Source organism: Mya arenaria, chromosome 3, assembly GCF_026914265.1.
Source record: "Mya arenaria isolate MELC-2E11 chromosome 3, ASM2691426v1".
Taxonomy (NCBI): domain Eukaryota; kingdom Metazoa; phylum Mollusca; class Bivalvia; order Myida; family Myidae; genus Mya; species Mya arenaria.
This window is the reverse complement of record NC_069124.1, coordinates 74,267,289-74,291,136: the sequence shown is the minus strand read 5'-3', so window position 1 is coordinate 74,291,136 and position 23,848 is coordinate 74,267,289. Positions and strand designations below refer to the sequence as shown.

Genomic DNA, 23,848 nt, shown 5'->3' with positions numbered 1-23,848 from the left:
GCAAAACCGAAACAAAATATAAGGCAGCCAAAATGGAAGATGAATTGCCTTTATTAGTTCCTGTGGGTATTTTTTGGTCGTTTGTATAAAACAGTTTTGATTTTATTTAATAATATATAATTTGTGCTAGTGAATGTGTATTTGGACTGCTAGGAAAGTTATATCAGCGAAATTTATTAAATAGCTGACGAATTATTCGGACAATTCATTTCGGATATCATTTCTTTCTAAATCATTGATTTTTTTTGTTATGAACATTAAACTCAAACAAGTTCTCGATCATGCATTCAAATTAATAAAACATATGCAACAGTATAGTTCTAGGTCCTTGATTAAGTCAAAGGATCAATATTTAAATTGATTAAGATCAGTTTCCAATTTGAGTAGCTGCCTTCCAATTTGATTAGATTCCCTACATTCACCATTGCCTTAACAGCAGCGAGTATGGTAGTATGAAAATATATGGCATAAAAAAGATTGGTGTGCGTCTATATTTATGATGACTATTCCCTGTATTCAAGATGATGTAAATCTCATATTTTATAATAATACACCTACAAGACTGCTTTTATGGTTAGTTGGGTCAATGCTGCTGTTATAAACATGGACTATTCAGAGTGGAATATTCTTTTTTACTAGTTGTTGATTATTTAACAAATTGGACTGTCCAGACGATATTAAAGAATTGTTAAAACACCGGACAAGTATTGCCTTTTTTTGCTGTGCTCCATTTACATGTAGCACAAAGGTTATCGCACTCCCTTCTCACTTAGGCAACCCGGATTTGATTTGCTGCCTGGACCCATACGAGTTTGGTTTGTGCTGAACAAGCTGGACAAGTGGGCTTACTCCTGGTACTCCGGTTTCCCCCACATAATAAATAATAATATAAGACCACACTTTCGCATAAAATTGTGCCAACAAGACCGATTAATATAATGTTGTAATAACTTGTATAACAATCTTTGTAAAATGAATATTTTTTATCAAACATGATTCTTGTGATAATTCCAGTTGTCAGCTTTAAGTGACTACATACAGTGCTCAATATGCATGTGCAACTTGGACAAAACTATGATGACAATGTGCGGTCATCGATACTGCGAGAAGTGCATCACAGAGTGGGTGGGTAGACAGCACAAATGTCCCTGCTGCAATCACGCCCTCGATGCATCACAGCTTGTGAAGGACCATCAGTTTGACAGCTTGATCAGTAAGCTTTTAAAAAAAATTTAGTAATAAAGCAGTGCCTATTGCAAGAGGTCTTATGCTTTTTCTACTTTCCATGGTAAATGTTGCCGAAATTTAACAAGACTTAAGGAAGGCACTGTATAAATGTACAGGTTTAAATACTGAGATGTATCCCTAGCCTCTTTTTTATTTAATATGTTACAGTTTTTCCATCCTCCTGATATATATATGTATGTATACATGCCGTTGTTTTTTTTGCTTTTCACAGGTGCCATTGATGGTGAGAAGGAAAAAGCGGAAACAAAATATTTTGAAAGCCTAATCAATGCTGGTAATATATTAATTGAAATGATTGACATGACCTTTGTTGTTTGGTTTAAATTATTATTCAATCCATCCATTCTGACTTTCAAGATACCTTCACAGCTTTAACAAGTACTTGTATTGGCCTGAATTCAAGTGGAAGTGTTCTTCTATTAAAAACTGAGTAGTTGTTGCAGACAGATTTAACCCCAGCTTGTTGCATTTTCCATGGCCACGATAATGTTGGCAATATTTTATGTCTAACTTGTTTGCGATGATTGCGACATAGTTGTCACAGTGGCTATTCCGTCCATGTATGCGTGTGTCCGTCCATCTGGAATTGAATTTGTTTGGGCTGTGTCTTGAATTTGCATTATAATTATTTTTTTAAACTTGCCATGAAGGCTCACCATGATGAGATGGCATGTCTTAACCATGCATTATAGGTTTTGAAAAAGTTTACTATGATGATGCTGCATGTCATTCACAAGACCAAGGTCTGTACCTCAAAGATTAAGGTCACACTTAAAGGTTAAATGTCAAAATGTGTACTGTTGGTAGGACTGGTCTTGACAGAACCATATCAGGGCTGTATTTTAACCATGCATTAAGGACTTTTGTCGCAGGTTCGATGCATTGTTCAAATCCATGTTATTCTGTATTACAATTGCATATTATGTCTGTGTCAAAGGCTTTTTCAACAGCTTCCACAAGTCGACATTTGGTGTCTAGTTAATGTTAACTTGTCAGAAAGTAACACTGATTTATAAGAATTGGTCAATTATCACACTCATCTAGGATTGCACAAGAGATTTATGGTTAAAATTCATTTACTAGTTATGCTTGAAACTTGACCATTAGGGATTAACATTACTCATTACTTGAATGTACCTTTTTTCACAGCCAGTACGGAGAATGAAGAATCTGCCGATAGAATGTCAAGTGTGGAACTGGTGCTGAAAAGTAAGCCTTTCACAATACTTCACTATTATAGTACAGGGTATAATATTAATAAAACAAATGTAGGTTATATTTTCTTACCTTTGAAGTAACTAGGGTCAATTTTATATACAAATGATATTGGTTTGCCTTTTGCATATTCATACATGCCATATTTCTGGACACAATTCCAGTGGATTTGTTCAGAGTGGCTGAAAATTCAGAGGGATTTTGATAGTATTCAGAGGAATTGTTTTAGCGGGTCTAACTTGATGAAATATCATAATAATTTTAGACACAAGTACAAAAAAGTGTTATTTACATATATTTATTGCTATAATGTTGAAACATTTGCTTGTTTAATGGTCTTTATCGAATTTGTAATAGCCAAACAATAAATGTTTCAGTTATCTTTGTCCAAATGTTTTTCAACGGTTTGCTGGATTTATCCAATTGGCTATTTATAGATTGATGTTCTCTCAAACAGGAACACTTGTCGTTATTGTATTGGCATGTCATTATTCTTTTCTACAGAACATTTAAAGAAGGGCCTACTTGATCATGAAAGTTATCTAAAGGTTTGTGTAGTTTCATTAGTATTTTTTTGAAATAGAGTTTAGGAAAAGGATAAATTTAAGTTTCTTAGTTTTTTTTAATTTGTTTTATGAGTAATAAATTATTCTTGGAGTTAGTGTTTATGATTCATAAATACAGATACATGACTTTGTATGTCTCAATACCTTTTCATATTAGTTTAAATATCAGTGCATTGTGTTTGCTTAGTTTTTGCATACTTAGAAACTGCTATTTATTTACTTGTAACATAATTCATGATCACTGCATGCATTGTTTAAGGTAAAAGGTGTAAAAACAAAACTTTTGTCTTTTTAGACATTGAGGAAATCTTTCTCAACCAAACTGGCAGCGCTGGAGACGACCACTGAGAGGGCTGTGGTGGAGCTGCAGACGCATGGCCTCTCGGAATCGGGTGTGTAAATATATTGTGTTCTTGCTCCCTTTCCAATGATTTGATTAATGTGCTCTTCACATGCATGAATGTTTCTTTATCTGATTGATTAAGTCATGATATTAGTAAGCGATACTGTATTATTAAAACTATATAGGATTTTGTTGATTGTTCAGTTTGAAGCAATTTAATTTGTACTATAGCACTTATTTAAGGGCAAAAGGGAGACCTATTGAGAAGTTAACTGTGTTTTTAACCAGGTTTTCAATGAAAAAGAGGTATTTAGAATGAGGAAGTCGTTGGGCAGATAGACGGTCGTCAAACATTGGTTTCCGCCCAATAACTGTAGTTAGGATTGATGGATAGTAATAACACTTGGTGTGCAGGTAGTTTATGTGTAGAACTAGCTTCAGAATGCTTTTGAGGAGGTCAAGGTTAGGATCAAGATTAATGTTGATAAAACTAGAAAAAAGCTAGCATTGATGGATAGTGATGAAATTTGGTGTGTATGTAGCTTATTTGAAGAGCTAGCTTTGTATTGCTTCTCAAGGTCAATGATTATAAACATTGAAAAATGGTTTCCAACCAATACGTATAGATACTAATGAAAGTTGGTGTATTTGTAGCTTATGTGAAGAGCTACCTTGGGATTAATATTTGGAAGGGATTGGGTCGAGGTCAAGGTCATTAAACGCTGTATGAATCTTGCCATGAAACTATCCACAAGAGATACTGTATTAGAGTAATTTTCAGTTATGTCTCTTTTTCATATAGGTGAAGAGAAAAGCTGATGCTTTAGTTCTTACTTAAACAAGAAATTAATTCGCTATATTTTTCCAAATGCCCGTATGAAAAACTTTGTTTCATCGCATTTTATTGCTTTTTATTCTTTTGTCAAAGGTCTTACTGAAATCAAATGTAATGGCCATTTTAATTCATGCCATTTGAGAAGTGGGCAGCCAAAATCTAGCTCAAATTTCGAAAATAAAAAAATGAAATACAAGTTATGCAAACAATTGGATTTTTTATAACAATATTCTTACTTTTACATGCATAATGTGTCTGGTGTGATATTTCATGGGTGTTGTAGAGGTGTGCCAACAGACTGCTGATCTACTTGAGACCCTGGAGCGACAGAAAACTGGACTGGAAGCTGAGCTGCATGCATCTATTGCCATGGTTGCAGAAGCGTATGACAAGTAAGTCTTCATCTGGCGGATTATTTCATGTTTACAGAAGTTTATTCGCTATTTTGTTTCATATATATTGCTTTATGAATTTTGAATGGTAATTTTCCACAATTACTAGTAGTTAATAAAAAAAATAAAAATAGAAGTGTTGATCATATATATGATGGTAAACATTTAATATCACAGGAAGAAGGGATTCTTTTGTCGCCACTATAATTACTATTCTTGTCAATACTATTCAGGTATCTGGGTAACCACATTCCAAATCTGGATGTTCTGCCTGTGAAGGGAAGTATCATCCTGGCTGGAAAGAACACCAACATTCCCGACCTCACCTTCCAACCTACAGACAGGTAACTAATCATGCCTAATTCCATACCACACCCTGTAATCCATTCCACATACTTTCCAGTATTCCATACCAAATCCTGTATTCAGCCACCTGTATTAAATACACTTCCTGGTTTCCATACCACAAACTGGATGCCATACTACACCCTGTATTCAACATCCTGTTTTCCCTACAGCACATGTATGTAATACCCCAACCTGTATCCATATCACAACCTGTACGCCACACAACATTATTTATTAGATACCACCACCAGTATTCCCTTCAATACCTGTATTCATACCACACCTTGTATGCCATATAACATACTGTAATCCATACACCACCATGCTTTCCCTTCCTGACCCTGATTTCCATACCGTATCCTGTAGTCCATACCACACCATGTATTCTATACCACATCCTGTTTTCCATACCACATAATCTAAAACACATTTTTGTATTCCTTACCACACCCTGTATTCCATACCACACCCTGTTTTCCATACCACACCCTGTATTCCATACCACATCCTGTATTCCATACCACATCCTGTATGCCATACCACACCCTGTATTCAATACCACACCATGTATTCCATTCACCATCTTGTTTTTCATACCACACCCTGTATTCCATACCACACCCTGTATTCCATACCACATCCTGTATGCCATACCACATCCTGTATTTCATACCACACCCTCTATCCCATACCACACCCTGTATTCCATACCACATCCTGTATTCCATACTGCACCCTGTATGCCATACCACACCCTGTATTCCATACTGCACCCTGTATTCCATACCACATCCTGTATTCCATACCATATCCATACCAGACTCTGTATTTCATACTGCACCCTGTATTCTATACCACACCCTGTATTTCATACCAAACCCTGTATTCCATACCACACCCTTTATTCCATACCACACCTTGTATTCCACACCAGACTCTATATTCCATACCACACCCTGTATTCCATACCAAACCCTGTATGCCAAACCAAACCCTGTATTCTCTACAACACCCTGAATACTGTACCACACCCTGTATTCCATACTGCATCCTGTATGCCATACCACACCATGTATTCCGTACCACACTCTGTATTCCATACAGCACCCTGTACTCCATACCACACCCTGTATGCCATACCACACCCTGTATGCCATACCACACCCTGTATGCCATTCCACACCCTGTATTCCATACCACACCGTGTATTCCATACCAAACCCTGTACTCTCTACAACACCCTGAATGCCATACAACACCCTTTATTCAATACCAAACATTTTTGTTTGTATTGAACTTTAAATAAATGTAAACTTGTTTACATAACTTCAGGTATTTAGTTAAAATGCAATTTTGATTACAGTCTTACTGACGTTCGCTCCTATGTAGAATCTACCATGACCAAGAAACACAACCCTGTGGTTAGCTGGGAACCAGATGCAAAGTATTTCCTGTTCGGGTTGGTTCCTCTTTTCACATCTTGATCTAGCGGGTTTTCAAAGAAAACCAGGTTTATATGAACTTATAAGAATAGGAATGTTGTTGGGCAGGTGGGTGATGGGCAGGCTTCAAACATTGGTTTACGCTATAACTTAAGCTAGCATTGATGGATAGTAATGGAGATTGGCGTATAGGTAGCTTATGAAAGATCTAGTTTGGAATTGTTTATAAGGTGGGTGGGGTCAAGGTCACTGTTACTATCATACTTTAATATCATCACACTGTGGCACATTTCATGTGTTTTAAAAGAGCCAGGTTTAGATGAATGATTTATCAAACCTTTCTTAGCCTAACTTAAGTTTATGAAAAACACACAAATCTGCATGATTTGACATGATTTGACATTGTAATGCCTAAATCCATTACATTATCCTAAACAGACCATTCTTCATGTATTACATTGGTCATTCATGTATACCCACTGGTATGATTCCCACTGTTTTAATAACTGTATAAAATCTGGTTTATCATTTACTCAGTTATTTGGTTTATGCCACTGAGTAGAGATATATGTGTATATGATGATTTTACGGTTTTAAAGTATATTTTTCCCACAAAGAGAAAAAAAGATTTTCATAATGTGTTTTCATAGATTTTTAAGTTTTACACTTAAATGCTGAAGACTTTGTTGCTGCACAGGGGGGAATAAATCATTTAGTAAAAACATTTTCATATATAATAACAAATACTGAAACATGAATTTTAGATGTACAATTTAAGTTGTACCTTTTTTTTTAAGTTTTAAATCATGTGAAAAATACTTTGTTTATTTTACAAATGTAATTAAAGCATATAACTGTGTAAGTTTGGTTTTAGCTCAATTTTTTGAAGAATAAAGAAGGCTATACTACTCACCCTAGTGTCACCGTCACACCTTTTTAAGCTTTTGCATTTAAACACCTTCAAGTCATTATCTTAGCAAATACATCATGTATTGCATTAAAACTTTATATATGTGTTCCCAACTTTGCAACCTACTTAATTTATCAAGTTAGATAACACTAATTTGAAAATAGTGCAAATTATTGGCCTTTATTATTCAACTTTGAAATCCTGTTTATGGTTTTGCATGTAAGCAAACATATGTTAATATCTCAGCAACTACTTGATGTATTGAACTAAAACTTTATACAATCAAGTATGATAACTTTATCTTGCATATAATGCAAATTTCCCCCCCTTTTATTACTGGTTAAGGTTTTGCATGTTATCTAATTTTACAGTGACCCATGCACATTTAACTAAATCTTGCAATCCTTAAACTTAAAAGTCTGTGTGAGAGCTCATGTTCATAAGTTAAACTATTACAGGCCAATTTATATAAAAAGTGACTGAGGTCTTAAGGAGTAATTCTGAAAAAGTGTGACATGAATTTTTCTTTTTTTTCCCCATTCAGCCCATTTGCTAAGTGCAGTGATTGTGAGATGGAACGGGCTATCACAGATTACCTGACCACCGGGAGCCTCGCTCTGGACGTCCAATTTCTCACAGAGGGGGCAAAACTCGGCCTCCAATACGCAATGGTAACTGGCAGGATGTTGTTCTGTTTTAAATCTTATCTAAAGCATTAGTCTGACTTTGATCTTCAGTCATTTTGGGGAGTAATCTTATGCTTCTGTCTTCTACTTTTGTAACATCAATTAACAAACAGATCTGTAAAAAATAGAAGCTATATATAGAGAATAAAAAAAGAGAATTTATGGTGAGCAAGTGGGTGGTTCCTTAAAATGAGAACTTTATTTGTGAAATGTTCTATGTGGGGACTTATTGTAGAGCAATGTTTTATTCAGAAACCAGGCAGTGTGATAGTTGTGTATGGCGGGTTGAAACTGGAGAGTGATCTGCCGAAAAAATGTTTTGTGGAGGCCTTCAAGAAGGGGGACAGCATACAGAGGGTCGACTACTTCGCTTGCAGTCAGTGCAACTTCAAATGTATGGCTAAATTGGGAGCACTTGTTTTCATAAATATTTTGTGCTTGTCAGCATTTAAAAAAAACAACATTTAAGTATTGCCTTGGTGATGTTGTTTTAACCCCACGGCATGGTGGGTTGGGCTGTATAGGTATCGCCTTGTCCTGTCTGTCTTTCCATCCCTGACATCATGACAAGTCTACTTTTCTCCAGTACTCTATTCTATTTTTAGGTATTGACTTCAATCTTCATTCACATTTACTGGGTTGAGCAGAAGTGCTGTGCAAAAGAAACATTACTTTATGGATGATATTTTTAGAGATATTGCCCTTTGATTCTGTTTACTTAGTTTTTTACTTGCATGACTTATACAGTCTTTGAGGTATTGACTTCAAACTTCATAAGCAGATATATCTCATTAAGGAGATGTGCAGTGCATAGGAACCATAACTCTGACTGAAGTATATTGTTACTTGGTGCTCTTTGTTGATTTTCATGTTTTTATTTGTCTGGAGCATAAAGTCTGATAGTCGAAAAGTCTGAGTTTACTTCAAACTTCATTTACAGTTAGATCTCATTTAGAAGGCATGCAGTGAACAAGAACCATAATTCTAGGCACAAGATTTTTGGTTATTGCCCATTGTTTAATTGTAATCTTTAGTCATAATAACACTTCCCAACAGCAGTGCAGAAAAACAATACAGTGGAAACTCACTAAACCGGATCTCCACAAAATCGAAATCCTCGGGATACCGGACTTTTTCAGAGTCCCGTTTTTCCCCTTCTATTTTCAATATAAAAAAAATTCCTTCAAAACCGGAATTCCGGATACCGGACAAAAAATCGAGAAAATTTGTTAGTTGTCAACGTAATTTTACCTCACAAAACCGGATGTTTATTTGTTCAAACATGTTAAAATAATTGTGTGTATTAGGAATTCGCAAATCGCATGTCACTTTGTTTTGACAGCCGGTGCGTCGTTAAATATTACACCTGTGATGTTGTGTTAATTCGATAATGATGATTGCACTGTGGATTGACTGTTGCGCGATAATCAAACGATAATCAAACTTGTGAAAAGAAAATTGATTGAAACATTAATTTATTTGTTGCAGAAAATAAAGAACTAGAAACGGATATTTAGTGACTAAATATATTGGAGGACTGTTTTATATAAAGACTTCTATGATTGAATCAAATTAGAGCAGTGCGTTAATTAAATCACAAACATACTAAACAAGCATTAAATTATGCGAGTTGTTTTATTTCATGACTTGGAAAAAAGATTATTATAAAAACGCAGAAATGTTTAATAATGCTTATCACTTTTGCAAGTGCTTTAATCATGTCTCAACCTCTATTTAAACGTCGGAGAATTGAACTGTCCCTAGAGGACAAAAGACTTTAAAGGTTAACTCAGTTAATATTTTGAGTACACTTACCCCATACATCAAATCCCCACTAAACCTGAATCCTCACTAAACCGGAAATTTTGCCCAGTCCGGACCTTGTCCAGTTAAGTGAGTTTCCACTGTATATGGTTTGGCTGACTCTTGTGACTCACTCAGTGCAATATAATTTTATCAAGAATATGGAAGTTTAGTTTCCATTAAGTTTTTTACCTATATTGCAATCGTCATGATCGTCATCTTACAAGAACATTAAAATTTGATTTTGTGAAAGTTGACCTGATGCTCCGGGTACCTTGACATGGCTGTGTTTAAATGACTGTTAATTCTATAATAAACAACCGTTTTTGAGGACACTTCGCATACCTTTTCCAGATAGATTGAAATTTGTTTTGTGTATATAAGTAATAAAATGCATGAGTTTTTTCAAAGTAACATTAAAATTCTGTTAATTTTTAACACCCATTGTACTTTTGGTAAAATGAATCAAAACAAAAATGTTTAATTTGCTTTGAAATAGTTCAATGACATGAAGTATAGTCTTAATGATTAAGATTTTTACCTGAGGTCATCTAAATATCTTAGAAAACAGCATTATTGTATGACACATTGAAAACAATCTCACAGGGGTAGTGTGTATCAGATGAACGGCAGTAGGCGGCACTTGAAACAACCACAGAAGTTAAAAGTTTTTAATAATTAGCCTAGTTCTAAAGGATTGCCTATATGCAATGTCATTGGCTAAAATGTAGGTTGTAATCTTATTTGAAATATCATTTATGTTTCAGGGATATGCAGATCATGCATGGAGATTTGTCATCTTGGTAAGCAGTGTTTAGTTTATTTTGTATGCCCCAAAACATGGCGGGGGCATATAGATATGCCCTTTCTGTCTGTGATTCTTTCGGTTCGTAAGTATCATGCGAACTTGTGTCACTCAAAACTCCAGTGCTATTTGATGTTATGAAGTTGTGGAACTCATAATTTTGATGCACATTTATGGAGAATGGACAAAATAAAATTAAATGGACAAACATGGCATATGGGGGCATCTGTGTCCAATGTTGGACACAATTCTAGTTTTGTTTAAGCAAATTTATTAAATTTTATGTAAAGTGACTGAGTGCAAGTTTTGATCCTTATTGATAAATCAAATGTTGTTGTACTAAAAAAAAAAAAACACTAAAACATTCCTTAAAATATTGTTGTCTATCAAACTAACATGCAAGGAACTTGTGTTATATTTACGATTTTATGTACATTAATTTTCAGGTCATGCTGTTGTGCCCTACATTATGCAGCATCAACCAAACTGGTAAGCTATCAAGCTTTAGAGTACAAGATATTGGTTTTAATGCCAAAAACAATTGTTCTTTATTGACAAAAAATACCATTTTGAAAACTCGGTAGTTAACTATTTTATTTATTATTTCATATAATGTGAAATTATTTATATTCGTTGGCATGAAAGTGTGGTTTGCTGAAAAATTACAATTTCGTGGGTACTTAAATTCGTGGTTTTTCAAATTGAAACTGCAATCGTTCTTTCTGTATTATCTCCACGCGCTGGCCCGTGATTTCTGTCTTCTACGTCACTCGGTTTATGACACTCGCTTAAGTGGTACGACATGCCAATTAGTGCATATATATTGCTTATAAAGGTCAATTATTGATTTCATTGGAAATAAAGGTCATAAAGGAAGATTTACCCTGATCATAAATACAGATTGGCGAAGCCATTGAATGCCAATTAAGGATTTTGCAAACTGTGAAAACACCGAGAAGGTCCGTATATTTCAGTAAACAATCTCTAAAGATTGCTGATGTCTACAAATTCAATCACTTTTGAATATCATCTCATTTCAATATTTATTCACACGTTTTTGTTTAATAAGAATATTGAACGCGTTGTTTTCAACGCACGTTGGAAGCTCAGTAACCTCCAATGTAATCGATTAATTATTTCATTAAAGAAAAAAATTGAGAACCGACACACATTATCCTCATCTTGTAAACTTGGAGATTCTCATGAACAGCACATGTTTAGGCACGTGCTTCAGTCATTTGGTTGATAAAAAAACATTAAAATGATTTGGTTTATTATTTGTTAAAGGCTGATATAATATATTAACAAAACAATGATAGTAAGATATACCGTGAGACGGATATTTACGCTGTATACTGCGGCCCCTGTAACGAATAAACTAGACTATGTACATAACATGGCAATTGAAAAAGTGAATGAAGGGTTTATATTTCGTGGGATCTTGAATTCATGGATCACCCAACCCACGAAAACCACGAACATTAATGCCCCACGAACATTAATGATTTCACAGTAGTTAGGTATTTGGGTGGCTTATGAAACACTTTATTTAATGACGTTCTTTTCAATTAAAGGGCCTGCTGTTATTGTCCGAAGAAGAAATGCTGCAAGATCCAGACCACAGGCTGAGATGCCCTTTACATTTTATCCAACCACACAAAACTGTACATTTATTCATCCATGTCATAGATATTCATTCCCTCATGAGGTTAACACTTTGATATGTGGGTTACAGCTGACAAGTGGCATGGACTGTTACAGTAGATTGACTTTCAAATTAATTACTTTTCAAGTTTTTTGTGATACTTTTGTAATTGCATTTTGTTTGTTGTCTGGTTTGTTTATGCTTTAGAGCCCACAACTTTAGACCAATGTTTCTGAAAATTGGTCAGACTGATTGTCTGGATGAAATCTCAGACATGCTCAAATATGGATCATTAACTCACAAGGGTCTAGGTCACTGGGTCAAATCTTAGAAAATAATTGTGTGCAAAATAGAGGCCACAACCCATTCCATTGAAAACTTTTCAGTATATGTTGGCTAAATTAAGAGCAATTTCCTGATTTTCAAGGTCTTCACATCGAAAATCATAAAAAAACAACATAATGGAATATAAATTTATTTAAGGAGGCAACAAATAAACATGAATCAAAAGCCAGTATATAAATTATCATAAATATCATAAAGCATATGGTAACAACATTTATAAATTCCAGAAAGTGCATGCATGATAATTATGCCCCTCTATGTCATGTCATACTAGGGAGTATATTGGTTTGCACATGTCGGTTGGTCGGTCAATCAGTCGGTAGACCAAAGCTTTTGCGAGTGATAACTCAACAAATCCTGGACCCATGTACTTCAGACTTGACTTGAAGGTTGGGCCAGATCAGTATATGACCCCTATTGATTTTAGGTGTAATCGGGTCAAAGCTAGGTTGGGGGTGACCAGTAGATGAAACCTATGGATATTGTGTTCATAGAGTCAAAGGTCAAGGTCACAACTCAATCCAATGTCAAAGACAAAGCAGCTGTCATTTTAGTCCATGCATATTTCATTCAATTGTCCAAATATTTTTGACAACATGGCGCTCAGGGGGGCGGGGTTATCTAAAATTTAATATGCACTATAATGGACAATCATAATCATTTTACATTGGAGATCACCACAAATTGAATGAAAAATGTGTTTACATTTATATTATTAAATCTCACAGAATAACATCTGTCACATTGTTAGATTTATTTTCTCTAACTTGTATTTTACATCCAGGTGTCTTATTTGCTAATGAGGACCTACATATATCAGCACTATCCCTAACACAATCACCATGTCTGTATGATTCTAAGCACTAGCATTACTAAAAAAACATGTTCTTCCTCTGTTTAGTAAATGCCCAAAGGTTGAATGCCTTGCAGAGGTTAAATACGTTCATGTGGTCCAGATCTGGTGTGTCAACTGTTAATGTAATAAGAGTATTCACTCTGTCTTGGGAAGGTCTTTTCTGTTTCGGGGTATGGTTTTAATTAAGTATTATTTGCTGAAACCCCTTTCATGGTTAGCAGTGGAGAATGGCAGAGTGATGGCAATCTTCATGATCTTGCAGAGATTTGGGTATGATGCCACCAGTGTTTCCTTGTGATCACAGTCTTTGCCATGTTTGAGAATGTCATAGTCTGGTAGTTCTTGTCCATGTGGTTTTTAATAAGGACCACTCACACTTGAGGTGTTTCTCACGTACTGTCATTGGTGATTGTTGGTTGGTCATGCTGGGGCCAAACTGTTTTCGGAGCTAGTGAATCTCTTGGTCTCCATAGAAGGCTAAGTCTGTGGCATTCTATTGCAGATTCTCTGGTACGCCATTGTCAGTGAACCTGGCCTCTAGGTTGTGCATGACGTGATTGACATACATGATGCACATGTTGTCACTGGCATTTTTTCCATACTGTATTGGAGCATTTGATGCAGTTTTTGTGGCCATTATCTGAAGTCATGAAGGAGGGCGTCATTGTATATGATGACAGCACCTAGAGTTCCCTCAAATGACAGCCAATGTGTAAGGAATGTCTGCTTGAATTTCCTCTCCTTTCCTAGCATTCTGAGACCCATACATAGCAATAGTGGCCACATAAAACTTACTCAAAATGGTTGTTGAATATTGGTTTAATGATGAGTACCGTGGTAAATAGATCAACAAGTAATCTCAAAGAATAGTTTTATGAACTTAACAGAAAAGTAAAATTCCATCCTAGCATCAGAATGATTGTCTTTATCAATTCTAGGTCAAAATTTAATATAGATTATGTTAGATGAAAAAGTTGGAGACTGGCTCATATCATAAAAATATCCAATGAACAAAATAGAAATTCCATTGCCATAGTTTCATATATAAGGTGAGTGATGCAGGGCCCTTGGGTTGTAATATATATTTTCTACATACAATGATACAATACTGTTTTTAGCTCTACTGGCCAAAGGCCAGAAGAGCTTATGCGATGGTAATGTGTACGTAGTATGTGCATCCGTGCGTTCGTGCGCCTGTAAACAATTGCTTGTGAACATGATAAAGCCAGATCCGTCCATAAATGCCTAGATTATAGGCCATGAAAGTTTTAAAGAAATGCTTTCTATTTTTAGCCAGGTCTGCATGAGCGAATTCTATTTTTAGCCAAGTTTACATGTACCGTACATGTAAATTCAAGTCTAGAGTTAAGGGAGACAATTTGCAAGTCTAGGATTTTGAGAGACAATTTGCTTTTTGCTTCTGCAGCTGATTTTGTGAATTACTCTGCCTTGTTCTTGTTGAAAGCCCAAAGGCCATTTCTGTAGTTTGCACATTCATCTTAACAAAATTGGTTGTGAATGTTTAAGTTATGCACCTGGTGTCATTACTGGCCACACCCAGGGATCACAGGTTTGGTAAACATAAATCTGGAAAGGTTTGAAAATCTTTTTGTGTGTTTGTGCATCCATCTCAGCACAATTGATTGTGAATGTTTGTTCAAATTGATCAATGTTGTCCTAGGATGCCCTTGACTTTGACCTTTTGACCAACTTTTTTTAACTTCTAAAACTACAGAAATTTTTACTATGAGTACAGTTTTGAAAGCATTTTTTTTTTTGTCAGATGACTTTTACTTGGCACATATTAAAATAGTTCATGCAACTAATCTGCTTATACGTTTTCAGGTAACCCAAACACAAAACATAAAGTATATGTCTGTTGCCTTTTACCCATACATACATGCTCTGGATTGATATGACCACAAAAGCCATGCCAGTAGAGCATAGGCCCTTTTGGGGCTCTTGTTAAGTCTTTGTGGCACACTTTGGGCCATTTTATCAAAATAGGTTCCGGTATTCAACAATATATCACAAGATCAAGAAATTGAGTTATAAATAATGCCCGTGAAATCAATTGAAATTTATACTGGCAAGTTCATAAAAGCTTTGTCTGGCATAAACACTCAAAATACTGCCAATGAACTGTGTTTATTCAATCAGTTCATTAGTAAGATGACACCTTGTGCTGTATTGGAAGAACCTCACATCAGTCAGAACTAAGAAATATTCATGATTCGATAATAGTTGTCCAGTAAGTTAATTGTTGCAGAAGTGGTTAGTGTATATATATGTATGTGTGCAATTCATTCTTTAATACTCTGAAAAGGACAATTTGGCTTTTTTCACTATTATTTTCTGTTTTTTGTCTAGGAAATTGATCAAATTGTATCTTTAGCCACAAAGATGGAAGACGAGCATGTTTAATATCTGAAATGTTTTGTTGCAATCTTGAATATGAAATGTTGACAAACACATTTAATGTTCACTAGATCGTATATGTAAGTGTTATAACCTTGATACTTTGAAAAGTCTTTGTTAATGATAACCATTATCTGTGATATAATAATGTTGTTTGTCTATTCAATGTTGTGAATGTTTATGTTACATTATGTTACGTTACGTCTTGAGTTTCTATTTTATGCGTACCGTTTCATCATTTCCAATAAAGGTCACTGTTGATTTACCGGGTATTTTTGATTGTGGGAATATCAGAAACCATAATGCATTAACTGAAAATGTCATTTAATTCTTGAAATGACAATGCAATATTTTATAACGAATTGTAAAACCATGCAATAAATAACTTAAAAACTTAAAAAAACGTTTGTGTAGAAAAGAATTACTTGAAAAAATATGGTGTAAAAAAGTGCTCTGAGAATATTGGCACTTCTTTCAAGCTTTTAGGGAGGTTTATCATTTTTAACAAATACATGTATTTTTTTATGTCCATTTATAATTACAACTTATATATTAAAAACAAAACATACTATAATACGAATGGTACTTTGTGTGTTTCAAAAACTCTTGAGCTATGTTTTATGCACTATTTTATGCTGATCAATTCACCATAAAACTGGTTACATTGAACGGGCTGTACAATATTACATGAACATTCCCTGAAGGAGTATAGCTTCACCCTCATTTTCCTCTTGAAGGCTTTCTTTGGTTAGTGTCAGTCCAGGAGATGGGTCCTGGTTTCCAACTGTCTGACACCTTCCATTAACTGCTTATCTTGCTGGAGACTTGTTCAGGTCGACATGAAGTGTAACATCCTGGCGTGATTTCTGCATCAGACATTTTTTTATGGCAGGATGAAGGTTTTATCCTTTAGCAAATCTGTGTTAACCTGAATGTTCCATTATTGTCTGATAGCCTGACATTTTCCCAGTTTCTTCTCTCTTATTGGTGATCAAAGGTTTAATAACTAAACCATTCAGTTATACATGGGGGAAAAAAACAAATCAAGTAAAACTGATTTAAAAAAAAAGCTGCTTACAATGAATGATGCACGCAAATTATTAGTCTTGTTTTTAAAATTGCTAATATTCCTGACACCATCATGGAAAAAGGAAAATGTCTGAAATGCATTCCCTGAAATGTTTTACTTATAAATAAGTTATATTCAAAGTAATATACTGGACAGGAACACGCATCAAACAGTTTTTGATACAAGTACAACTTTGCAGAGATCAGCATTTCAAAATATGTATATTCCAAAAATTGCATTTAATTATTTATTAAAATTTACTTGAATGATTCTGGTACAGAATGTATGCCAGACTTCTTACATAAGCTACATAAACATTGACTGCATTTAGAAATATTTTAGTCTAGTCAAGTTTAAAGGCACATTTTTTTATGTGAATTGAACTTGCACATAAAATACAGTACATGTATCGAATGAGCATATGAACCATTCTTTAAAAATTACCTTATGTAGGGATTACTTGGATTCAATATCTTTAAGTATGTTGAATAAAGAAAAATAATAATTGAAAAATAAATATTTCTTTTTATTAACATTACTGTGATTATTTGTCTGTAGAGCAATTTTAGGCTCACATACCTTGGAACCTGGAAACGGTGTTTTACCCGAAAGGTTCTTCGTAATGCCTCTGCCCCATTGCATCCATTCTTTATCTCGTCCTGTTGTACAGAAATGGAATCCATGAATGATATTATATGAACTTATGAATATATCGTCGTTATCGGACGAAAAAGGCCTAACTCAAAAAAACGCTTTTTTCAGTTTTAAGTTTTTACCGAAAAATGATCATATTATAATATAATGTTTTAATATAGCTTTGTTGAATTTGTTTGTTTTGCATCTGAATTTTGCAAGTTTTGAGTTAGGTATGTTTCTGTCTTTATTTGCTCGTTTTGTAGTGAGATATGTAAAATAATGAACATTCATCATACCCAAATCTACAATAATGTACAGTTTCTTTGCATATTTATTGCACTAAAACAATGTAGTTTCATTTTGATATACCATATCAATGTTGTCCATGATTTACAAATCTACATAATATAAATTCTAAATATTGTGGCAAATACGGATAGACCAAATGCAAAACCACATTAAAAATAACATGTCTTGAAGATAGTCATAGCAAACTGTTACTACGTCTAAGTATGTAAAAGTGTGTCATAGAAGCTGTGATTATCTCGCGGAATCACAGATTTCAGCTCTTGAAGGTGCTCATAATTTTGTTTCCTGATGGAAAGCCGGTGACTATACAGATTTTCTACCCTGTCGGAAATTTTTCACATGTGTCCTATTTTTGCACGGGACGCTGTCTTATATTATGAATGGGTTCGTAAGATAAGTCCTATTAGCGCCAAAATAGAGTTATGCTATTTACGTCCGAAAGCGACGATATATTAAAGAATATTGTATCATCTTCACTAGAGTAAAACTTGGCCAACTTCCTGACGATCAGTTCTTTGTAGCCTTATTGTGTTGTCTTCTAGCCTGTTTTCTATGATGTTATCCTGTCAATCAATTTTCATGATGTATATTTTCTTAACTGTATTCAACTAAAGCTCTATCACTTACCTTGGCAATAGATATTGCCCTGCCTTAATGATGATCTTTTGAGACCAAGACCTGGTAAACAACATGATACATCTTTCAGTTTCATTAAAGATGAACATATAATTGATAGTGATCTAAACTTAAGAACTATAATAATTATTACTAACTATATCTTACACTTAGAAATACCTGATAACAAAGTTGTGGTTGTGCTCCAGCAGGTAATGAATTGTTGTATATTTGTACCAATTCCAGAAGTACTTTCTTATGGCATTCTCATTTTCTGAATAAAAAACATATTATTTATTATAAATACACTTTTGATTATACATTGTTCTAAGTGTGTTCCAAATTGCATGAACTTCCCCAGGGACCAATAACAAATATGAATGTGTTTAATTTTCAAAGAAAGGCATATGTATATATATACAAAGGTACACATACATGAACAAAAATACACATACATGTACAAAGGTACACATACATGAACAAAAAATACACATACATGTATATATAGGTAAACTATTTTGAATTGGTTACGCATTTTTCGAAACAAAATACATGTACATTTATGTAGGAATTGAAAAAGTACACTTCAGTAGCCAATGTTTACTGTTATAGATGTTTTGTTACATTTAGTATATTTTTGTCCTTAATTCTTTTTTGCTTGGTCTTTAAGAGCTGCTCTCAATGATTTATGGGATTCAGATTCTTTCAGAATGTTCATTTTCAGATTTCTAGGCACAGAGGGGCCATATGAACATCACCACAAATTGTTTGATGATGTGAGGGGCAAGTTTTCCTTTTAACACTCTCAGAGTAATGCTTGACCATTGGATTATCCAGCAGGACTTCCCTTAGTGCAACAAAACTTGATTTACTGGCTTCTTTTTCATTGATCTTCTTCCTAACACACACTTCACATTCCTGTATGAAGAGAAAGTAACGATTACAAAGCACTCTCTTTTTTTCAGAGTCCTTCTTATTTTTCATTAAGGATGCAATTGTTTCTGCTTCTGCGGTGACGGCGTGCTGTTTTGCCAGTCTCTTATGCAGCTGATAATGGATGTATCCACTGACGTAAAAAAAGTACTGACTGAGTCACAAAGCTTGGTGCTGTCTTCCTTGCTGGTAGATTTGAATAGTTTGGCTCTGTTATCAATAAAGTCTTCAATAAATTGCCTATGTAGAACAGAGATAAACTAGCAAACTCGTAACCTATCACAATGTGAAGAACTTAAAAGTGCTTCTTTAGAGTTACTGTGGCAGTATGCAGCCATGTTGAACACTTTCAAATACACAGGTCCAGTGATGGCCACTAGTTCTTCATGCGAGTCTTTCTTTCTGATCACATGGTTAGCCAGTCCAATGATACCACGCCCGTTGAAGGAATGTGTTAGGTTCCTGTATTTACCCTTAACACCTTTCTTCAATGTGTTGGGGAATATGTCTTGAAACACCTCATTAAACTGTTCTTCATGAAACATGAGGGGCTTTTGTGATGTTGCTGCCTCTATTGGTTGGCGATAGTTGGAGACTGAATGAACAACATATCAAATATTAACACATCGGGCAACACCAATTTCTTTTAGAAAGTGAATGAATACTTTTTTTGGAATGATCTATTTGAACAGCTTCATATGAGTTATTATATCATACATGTGAATCACATGAATATGACATTCACAATGAAACATGCAAACATTCCCAACTCTGAAGTTTTCTTTTTCATGTCTTGAACGCATGAGCCCATGAATTCCCGACACGGAAGCATAACTTTTCTCACATTCATCACGTACCAGTAAATGTTGTTTCCATGAGTCACTTTTGTCAATAGGTTTTAAGAGATTAATTGATTTAGAAAATGTTGTAAAATTTTCCTCAAAATCATTTTCGGAAAAGTTATATTCACTCTCGAGTCAGAAAAAAATAATGAGACCCTCTTTAGAATATGCCAATCTCACAAATGAAAAAAAAATGTATGAATTATCAAAAGTTGATGGAAAGATGATTGATTTTCTAACATAACTGTATAATTATATTTTGAATACTTTTGTTTAATTACAGCAACAGAGGGGTGTTGATGTGTTCACTTAATTGTTTTGTTATATTCTGTATCCTATGATGTTAAAATGTTTTCCAGATTCTGGAGGGAAATGAAGATTTCTTTTGCATTGTGTATATTTTATATAGAAAGCATTGATATTATCCGAACTGTTGTACCTTTATCAATAAAATTAAATTATAATTCCATAAATATAATTAAAAAAATGTTTAATAAACTGTTTTTTAAACAAATTTGTTTTGTTTGTCTTTACCTTTTTTCTGCCCATATTGCAAAAAGTGGCGTATAGGTTTTCAAATCTAGGTTGGTTGTAGACTAAGTCTTGTCCAGAAAAAGGCTTGCACATGGCTTTAAGAAGGACCTGTGACTTTAGAGGTAGGTTGGACTTGACTAGCAGATGATACCCTAGACTAGTAGATGATGCCCATGGCTAATAGATGATGAGATTGACTAGCAAATGATACCCTTGACTAATAGATGATGACCTTGACTAGCAGATGATACCCTTGACTAATAGATGATGCCCTTGACTAGTAGATGATACCCTTGACTAGTAGATTGTGCCCTTGACTAGAAGATGATGCCCTTGACTCGTAGATGATGCCCTTGACTAATAGATGATACCCTTGACTAGTAGATGATGTCCTTGTCTAGCAAATGATACCCTTGACTAGTAGATGATGCCCTTGACTAGTAGATGTTGCCCTTGACTCGTAGATGATACAATTGACTAATAGATGATACCCTTGACTAATAGATGATGCCCTTGACTAGTAGATGATGCCCTTAACTAGTAGATGATGTCCTTAACTAGTAGATGATACAATTGACTAGTCGATGAAGCCCTTGAATAGTAGATGGTGCCTTTGACTAGTAGATGATGCCCTTGAGTAATTGATGGTGCCCTTGGCTAGTAGATTCTGCCCTTGACTAGTAGATGGTGCCCTTGTCTAGTAGATTGTGCCCTTGACTATTAGATGGTGCCCTTGGCTAGTTGATTGTGCCATTGACTAGTAGATGGTGCCCTTGACTAGTAGATGGTGCCCTTGACTAGTAGATGGTGCCCTTGACTAGTAGATTGTGCCCTTGACTAGTAGATGGTGCCCTTGGCTAGTAGATTGTGCCCTTGACTAGTAGATGGTGCCCTTGACTAGTATATTGTGCCCTTGGCTAGTAGATGGTGCCCTTGACTAGTAGATTGTGCCCTTGACTGGTAGATGGTGCCCTTGACTAGTAGATTGTGCCCTTGACTAGTAGATGGTGCCCTTGACTAGTAGATTGTGCCCTTGACTAGTAGATGGTGCCCTTGGCTAGTAGATGGTGCCCTTGACTAGTAGATTGTGCCCTTGGCTAGTAGATGGTGCCCTTGACTGGTAGATTGTGCCCTTGGCTAGTAGATGGTGCCCTTGACTAGTAGATGGTGAACTTGACTAGTAGATGGTGCCCTTGACTAGTAAATTGTGCCCTTGACTAGTAGATGGTGCCCTTGACTAGTAGATTGTGCCCTTGACTAGTAGATGGTGCCCTTGACTAGTAGATTGTGCCCTTGGCTAGTAGATTGTGCCCTTGACTAGTAGATTGTGCCCTTGACTAGTAGATGGTGCCCTTGACTAGTAGATGGTGCCCTTGACTAGTAGATGGTGCCCTTGACTAGTAGATGGTGCCCTTGACTAGTAGATTGTGCCCTTGACTAGTAGATGGTGCCCTTGACTAGTAGATGGTGCCCTTGACTAGTTGATGGTGCTCTTGGCTGGGAGATGACCCTTTTTAAGACAGTAGATAAAAGAATTATGAACAATTACTGAAGAACAAGTTGACCAAGGACCATGAAACTTCAGTTTTAGGTTGCCCTTTTCCAATTAATAATATGTATTGTTCAAAGGTCACTGACAAGTCTTTTGAATACTGTCAGCACAATAAAGCGAGTTTGGCTTGACCTAGGAGCCTGAAGCTTCCGTGGTTGGTTGCCATTGACCAGCAGATGACCTCTTCTGATCTTGAGATTAGTTGGTCAAAGGTCATAGTCAAATGCCTTATGAAAAATTGGTCCTCACAATAACTTGAAAACATTGTACCTACATGTAGAACTTAGAAACGTCAGTTGTGGGTTGTCCTTGATCTTCAGATTTTAGTTCATAGCTATGGACAATAGCCTTTTGAAAACTTTGTCCACACAATAACTCAAGAACAGCTTGACCTAGGACCAGTCAACTTTAGGGGAGGCTCTTGACTAGTTTGACCCTATTTCGTTTGGAGTTTCAGTTGATCCAAACGTTGATCAATTGTGTCATCGAACTTTGACCACTCTTCACTTTCGCAAAACCACTTGGTGCAACCATTCTTAATTAATGTTTTATTTATTTTTCTAAAAAAACAACAGCACATCTCTTTGTTCAAATGTCAACATGTTTACGACAAAACAGCGGTTTGGAAAAAAATATGTCTTGATGTATTTTGCCTGACAAGAGTGGTGCTAAAATTGTCATGAAAAGCATAATGGAATTTGTAAACATGTTTGACTTGCTGAATTACATTTATTAGCTAACCTAAGCACACATTGTGATTGCCTGTTGGATGTTGTCAACAATTTGTCCATACTCGAGCATTACATTCCCATCCCTGTAGTCTTCAAAGTATGTGATAATACAACGTATGTTAATTTTTGAATGGAGGTCAAGTCAGATCAAAAACTTGTTTAATGTTCAAAACTTCTTAACGTTCTAGAGGTAAGATGATCAACCTACATATGAAACTGATAAAACCTTTGATAATACACTTTCTACCTAATTTACTTGAATGTGTGAGGGTTTAAACCAGGTTTTAAAGGATAGGGTGCTACAGAAATTGGACAGGGTGCCGAGGTACAAAAGGGCACGTTGTATCAGGCAATGAATAGTAAAAGCATCATGATTTTCATTGAAATTGGTAGAAATTTGAAGTAATATTAGGTTTCAACTACCAAATATGTAATGTTTGTTTGAATTCATAATCATTATTCAAGTTTTAATCAAAACAAACGTAATGTTTTATTGTCTTAAGCATTTAATTGTTTGAAGGCAGAAGGGTGCACATTGAGGTCAGAAGGATGCTTCCAAAAAAGGTCAGGGTGCAGCACCCTCCCATAATGCTCTTGTTGAACCCCTGTGTTTGTCAGTCTGAAATATAGGTCTGACAAGATTGATACTGGGTCTTGAGTCAAAATTAGGGAACCATGAAACGGAAACAATGTTATTATTAAAATATGTATTTAATATACAAATACCTACAATGGCAAATGAAGATGCATTCATGCAAATGCAGCTTTAA

At 35.2% G+C, this 23,848-nt stretch overlaps 1 protein-coding gene across 1 annotated transcript; it reads left to right on the top strand.

The window, feature by feature from the left end:
- Window positions 1–20,753, top strand: LOC128227926 (E3 ubiquitin-protein ligase trul-1-like). The gene is made up of 14 exons (XM_052938877.1): window positions 1–62; window positions 1,015–1,213; window positions 1,460–1,522; window positions 2,398–2,457; window positions 2,968–3,011; window positions 3,325–3,421; window positions 4,491–4,599; window positions 4,833–4,943; window positions 6,311–6,406; window positions 7,844–7,970; window positions 8,238–8,379; window positions 10,556–10,591; window positions 11,040–11,082; window positions 12,168–20,753. Exons 1-14 carry the CDS (start codon window positions 33–35, stop codon window positions 12,220–12,222), a joined length of 1,212 nt encoding a protein of 403 aa, XP_052794837.1. The 5' UTR covers window positions 1–32; the 3' UTR covers window positions 12,223–20,753.
- Window positions 20,754–23,848: the final 3,095 nt, after the last annotated feature.